This window comes from Octopus sinensis, linkage group LG26, assembly GCF_006345805.1.
Source record: "Octopus sinensis linkage group LG26, ASM634580v1, whole genome shotgun sequence".
NCBI classification, from domain to species: domain Eukaryota; kingdom Metazoa; phylum Mollusca; class Cephalopoda; order Octopoda; family Octopodidae; genus Octopus; species Octopus sinensis.
Window position 1 is genome coordinate 13,811,480 of NC_043022.1, and position 6,000 is coordinate 13,817,479.

Here is a 6,000-nt window from a genome sequence, read left to right on the forward strand (position 1 = left end):
ACACTTGCCCAAGGTACCATGCAGTGGGACTGAACCCGGAACCCTGTGGTTGGAAGCAAGCTTCTTACCACACAGACACGCCTGATATATATAATTACACCCAATGGGATTCCACACAGTTTCTGTTTACCAAATCTACTCACGAGGCATTGGTCAGCCAGGGGCTATAGTAAAAGACACTTGCCCAAGGTGCCACACAATGGGAGCTGGGACTGAACCCAAACCCCAGACTACATAGCTGCAAAGCGGGCTTCTTAACCGCACAGCCAGGCCTATTGAGTTTCTTTTCATATTTTATTCTTCAAGTATGTTTGTGTAAACACAGCAACGGAGTAATGGTGGTAAACGTCTCTGGGTGTCTCAACTATAAAACAAAAAACAATCTACAGGGTGGTCGTCAGAAAAGCGGAAAATTTGAAAGCTAACGAACAAGCGTTAATTAGATGATCAATAAACTGTGTGATAGGTGGTTTCTGATTTGTTGTTTCTGTTATCGAATGAGCCCCTAATCCTAAGCACTGACACCGTTTCCCTTCTAAATGAATCCCACATCATGGAAGAAAGCTGTGGAAAGGAACAGCAGTTCACCTCGAATCTTGTGGAAATATAAATTGGCTTTTCACAAGTTTTCCACTTTTCTAGTGATCACCCTTTATGTGATTCCCAAGTAATTTGTGGCAGAAATTACAAAATTTTTCATTTTATTTATTTATTTTTGGTTCTGTTTCTTAGTGAAGTCCTCAAAGAGCAAGCTTACATCTATATCTCGGCACTGCAGTGGAACCTCTATTACTATTTTGACGGTTGCCAATCATGGAGCTGGTGAGTTTGCCTTTTTTGCATTAGATTTTTTTTTCTATATTCAAATAAATGTACCGACCCCAGGACATTTTTTCTTTTAAAGCCTGGTACTTATTCTATCGGTCTCTTTTGCTGACCTGCTGTGTTACGGGGATGTAAACACACTATCACTGGCTGTTAAGTAGTGGTGGTGGGGGGGACAAATACACACACACACATACACATTGGTTGGTAAGCATGCTACTTACCACACAGCCACTCCCGTGCCTATAATTTCCTGCATGTGAAATTTTATTCAGTGAAACTGGGAGAGATGCCATTTGGACAGTAGGTGAATCTTAGTCTTCCAATCAAAATCAGACATTTTCAAGTTGTTGCTTTAAACAATTACTCGAAAGTTATTCTGGATGTTCTTCACACGATCTCTTTGCAAGATATCCAGCATTGACCTCTCTGCACTGTAAGCAGATGTTCTCTCTTCGTCAAGGCCGAGTAGAATGTAGGTGATGGAAAAAAAAAATAAAAACATAGATGTAAGATGGTGAGCAGGCAGAAACGTTAGTACACCGGGCGAAATGTTTAGCGGTATTTTGTCTGCCGTTACGTTCTGAGTTCAAATTCCGCCAAGGTCGACTTGACCTTTCATCCTTTCAGGGTCGATAAATTAAGTACCAGTTATGCACTGGGGTTGATATTATCGACTTAATCCGTTTGTCTGTCCTTGTTTGTCTTTGTGTTTAGCCCCTTGTGGGTAGTAAAGAAATAGAAATAGGTATTTTGTCTGTTATGTTCTGAGTTCTAATTCTGCTGAGGTCGACTTTGCCTTTCATCGTTTCGGGGTCGATTAAATAAGTACCAGTGACGCACTGGGGTCGACTTAATCCGTTTGCCTGTCCTTGTTTGTCCCCTCAGTGTTTAGCCCCTTGTGGGTAGTAATCTGCCGTTACATTCTGAGTTCAAATTCCGCCGAGGTCGACTTTGCCTTTCATCCTTTCGGGGTCGATAAATTAAGTACCAGTTGCGCACTGGGGTCGATGTAATCGACTTAATCCCTTTGTTTGTCCTTGTTTGTCCCCTCTATGTTTAGCCCTCTTGTGGGCAATAAAGAAATAAGATGGAAAAGCAAGATGTTGCTGCTCGTGTGTAAAGTGAAGAAGGAAAACGGCTGAAGGAAGTGAGAGAGAGAAGATATAAAGTTACATTTCTGTATTGCAGTTTCTTTCTTCCTTTTTTTTTGAATTTCTGTGAATTCCTTTCACTTTTTGCGTTTGTGCTTTCTCCTTTGACAGGTATTATCCTCACCACTATGCCCCATTCATGAGTGACCTAGTGAACATCAAAGATATAAAGATCAAACTGGACATGGGCAGACCATTTTTACCTTTCCAGCAACTGATGGCTGTCCTTCCTTCGGCCAGTAAGGAGCTGCTACCTCCTCCATTGCAGGTAATCAATTCTGCCTTTTTCAAATGATTTATTATTATTATTATTGTTTTCAGGTTTTGTGCCTTAGGATTATTATTATTACTAGCAGTATAGCCCAGCGTTGCTCGGGTTTGTTTTGACCCTTCAGAATTGGAATTTCTGAAAAGTAAAAATTATGCATTATGTAGCTTGTTATTCTCTTTAAGTGAACATTTTTCTGGTTGAAATAAACCAAAAAACGGCGACACAGCAGTAAAAAAATCGTTAAAAAATAGGGATTTTCATAGAAAAAAAAGCACCTTTTTGATGTAGATAATTTTTGGTGTTAACATGGTCCGATTTTAATTTTTTCTTCTACGGAACAAGCCTTTTCTATCATACTCTCAAATTTGGTCAACTTGTGCCACAGGGACTCGGAGGAGATAGTGTTAGTTGAAGGCTACCAAACCTGCCATACACACACAGACAACTTCAGCTTTATATATATAGATTATTATTGAGGTAGCGAGCTGGCAGAATCATTCGCATGCCAGGCGAAATACTTAGCAGTATTTTGTTTGTCTTTACATTCTGAGTTCAAATTCTGCTGAGGTCGGCTTTGCCTTTCATCCTTTTCGGCGGGGGTTGATTAAATAAGTACCAGTTACGCAGGGGTCAGTGTAACCAACTTAATCCCTTACCTCAAATTTGAAGCCTTGTGCTTCCAGCGGAAAGGATTAGCTGGCAGAATTGTTAGCATGCTGTGCGAAATGCTTCGTGGCTTTTAGTCTGTTTGCACGTTCCGAGTTCAAATTCTGCTAAAGTTGGCTTTTCCTGTCATCCTTTTGGGGTCTGTAAAATAAGTACCTATTTCTTTATTACCCACAAGGGGCTAAACACAGAGGGGACAAACAAGGACAGACATAGGTATTAAGTCGATTACATCGACCCCAGTGCGTAACTGGTACTTAATTTATCGACCCCGAAAGGATGAAAGGCAAAGTCGACCTCGGCGGAATTTGAACTCAGAATGTAGCAGCAGACGAAATACCGCTAAGCATTTCGCCCGGCATGCTAACGTTTCTGCCAGTAAAATAAGTACCAGTTGACCTCCGGGGTCAATGTAATCAACTCGCCTCACCCCCAAATTTCAGGCCTTGTGCCTTTAGTGGAAAGGTTCATCATTGTTGAAGGCACAAGGGCTGGAATTTTGGGGAGAGGGCCAGTCAATTACATCAACCCTCATCATTTCACTGGGACTTGATTTATCGACCCTGAGAGGATGAGAGGTCAACTTTGCCTTTCATCTTTTCAGGGTCGATAATTTTAGTACCAGTGAAACACTGGGGGTTGATATAATTGATTGCTCCTCTCACCCCAAATCTCAGGTCTTGTACTTTTTGTAGAAAGGATTATGGGCTTCCCTCTCTCTCCCTCTTTCTCTTTGTCTCTCTCCCCCTTATCTCTCTCTCTCTCTCTACCCTACCCCTCTCCCCCTTCCCTCTTTCTCTTTGTCTCTCTCTCTCCTACTCCCCCTCCCCTTCCCTCTCTCTATTTCCCTCTCAATCCCTCTCTTTCTCTGTGTCCCCTCCCATCTGTATTCTCCTCCTCCTCTCCTCTATCTCCCTTCCCTCTCTCTGTCGCTCTCCCTCCCTCCCACACTTTATGATTGTTTGATAATTGTTTCTCTTTTCTCTCTCTCTTGTCTGAACTTTCTCATTTCTCTCTCTCTCTCTCTCTCTCTCTCTCTCTCTCCCAAGGAACTCATGACCAAACAAAGCTCACCAATCCAGAAATACTACCCAGAGGACTTTGAAACGGACTTGAATGGAAAGCTGCACGAATGGGAAGCCGTTGTTCTCATTCCGTTCATTGATGAAGTAAGTTGTTGCATTTTGCATAATTTCTGGCATTACACTGTAGCCCACCATTCGGGAACTTGCATTGGTTCTAATACCAAGGTTAGATGCCAATTCTTCCAAAAAATAGATACAAATTCTTTTATAGCTCACCTTCCTCTGCTTCATGGAATGGATTCTGAAAACCAACAACCATTTGATATGATTTATTGTCCTCTGGTTTTAAATGGCTCTCAGAGTTCGTTTCCTGCCAGTCATTGCTCTGTGATTGTCAGTCAGTTTAGTCATAAGTCACACAGATTGGCATCCGTGCCTGTGGTATATAAAAGTACCTTGGTGTTATGCAAATGGCACCTGTGCCGGGGGGCATGTAAAAGCACCCATTACAACACTCTGGTTGGCATTAGGAAGGGCATCCAGCCATAGAAAACCATGCCAAATCAGACAGGAGTCTGGTGCAGCCTTCCAGCGTGCCAGCCCGGTCAAACCGTCCAACCCATGCCAGCATGGACAACGGATGTTAGATGATGATGATGATGATGATACTGTCCTTCCTGTTCCAGGTTTTGATGTTGAAACAAATGTATTAAAAGACTAATAGCAAATTGCTTAAAGCTGTCTGTTGTGGAAGGATTCTGACAATTCTGACAAATTGCTATAAAATAAAGAACTTTGAGCATTTGAGGGCAAGCAGTTCATTTTGAGCTGTTAGCAGAGAGCCTTTAACCCCGTGTAATAGTAATCGCATTGCATCGTGAAAATATTTCTTTCCCCCTGCTTTGTCAAATTGGTTCTCTGGCACATAAGAGAACCATCCGAACGTGGCCGTAGCCAGCACCGCATCGACTGGCCTCCGTGCTGGTGGCACATAACAAACACCATCCGATCGTGGCCGTGCCAGCCTCGCCTGGCCTCTGTGACAGTGGCACGTAAAAAGCACCATCCAAGCGTGGCTGTTCGCCAGCCTCGTCTGGCACCTGTGTCGGTGGCTCATAAAAAGCACCCACTACACTCACAGAGTGGTTGGCGTTAGGAAGGGCATCCAGCTGTAGAAACTCTGCCAGATCTGACTGGCCTGGTGCAGCCTTCTGGCTCACCAGTCCTCAGTCAAATCGTCCAACCCATGGAAAGCAGACGTTAAACGATGATGATGGTGATGATGAACACATCATCATCATCATCATTTAACATCCGTTTTCCGTGCTAGCATGGGTTGGACGGTTTGACCGGGGTCTAGTACAGTGAATATAGTTCACTTTGAAGCAGTATGTACCCTGTGACTATGGTAAAATAGATGGAAAACAGCAAAATACATTCATTCTGTATCATCTATGCTATCATTCTTATTAATTTTTCTCTCTCTTTTTTTTCTGTGTGTTTTTTTTCCTTAGACAGAACTTTTGAAAGCCATGGCAACTGCAGAAGACAGACTTTCCCCATCAGAAAAGGCTCGTAACAGACACAGTCCCCATCAATTATACCAGTACAGCTCGGAATGTTTGGAGAAATATCCGTCCACGTTATCAAAACTTCCTGATGTTCATTATAATCATGCATTGTGGGTCCTTCTTCTTATCTCAATCTCTTTCAGTCTTTACTCTTTACTCTTTTACTTGTTTCAGTCATTTGACTGCGGCCATGCTGGAGCACTGCCTTTAGTTGAGCAAATAAACCCCGGGACTTATTCTTTGTAAGCCCAGTACTTATTCTATCGGTCTCTTTTTGCCGAACCGCTAAGTGACGGGGACGTAAACACAGCACCATCGGTTGTCAAGCAATGCTAGGGGGACAAACACAGACACACAAACACACACACACACACATGCACATATATATATATATATATACATATATACGACAGGCTTCTTTCAGTTTCCGTCTACCAAATCCACTCACAAGGCATTGGTCGGCCCGGGGCTATAGCAGAAGACACATG

At 42.8% G+C, this 6,000-nt stretch overlaps 1 protein-coding gene across 7 annotated transcripts in view; it reads left to right on the forward strand.

The window, feature by feature from the left end:
* The window catches only part of LOC115224725 (5'-3' exoribonuclease 1), an 88,798-nt gene that overhangs the window by 23,042 nt on the left and 59,756 nt on the right, over positions 1-6,000 (forward strand). For all 7 annotated transcript variants that reach the window (XM_036513753.1, XM_036513754.1, XM_036513756.1 and 4 more), the window contains exons 14-17: positions 733-822; positions 2,091-2,247; positions 3,966-4,085; positions 5,456-5,622. In XM_036513753.1, coding sequence (XP_036369646.1) covers positions 733-822; positions 2,091-2,247; positions 3,966-4,085; positions 5,456-5,622 — 534 coding nt within the window. The remainder of the gene's footprint in view (positions 1-732; positions 823-2,090; positions 2,248-3,965; positions 4,086-5,455; positions 5,623-6,000) is intronic.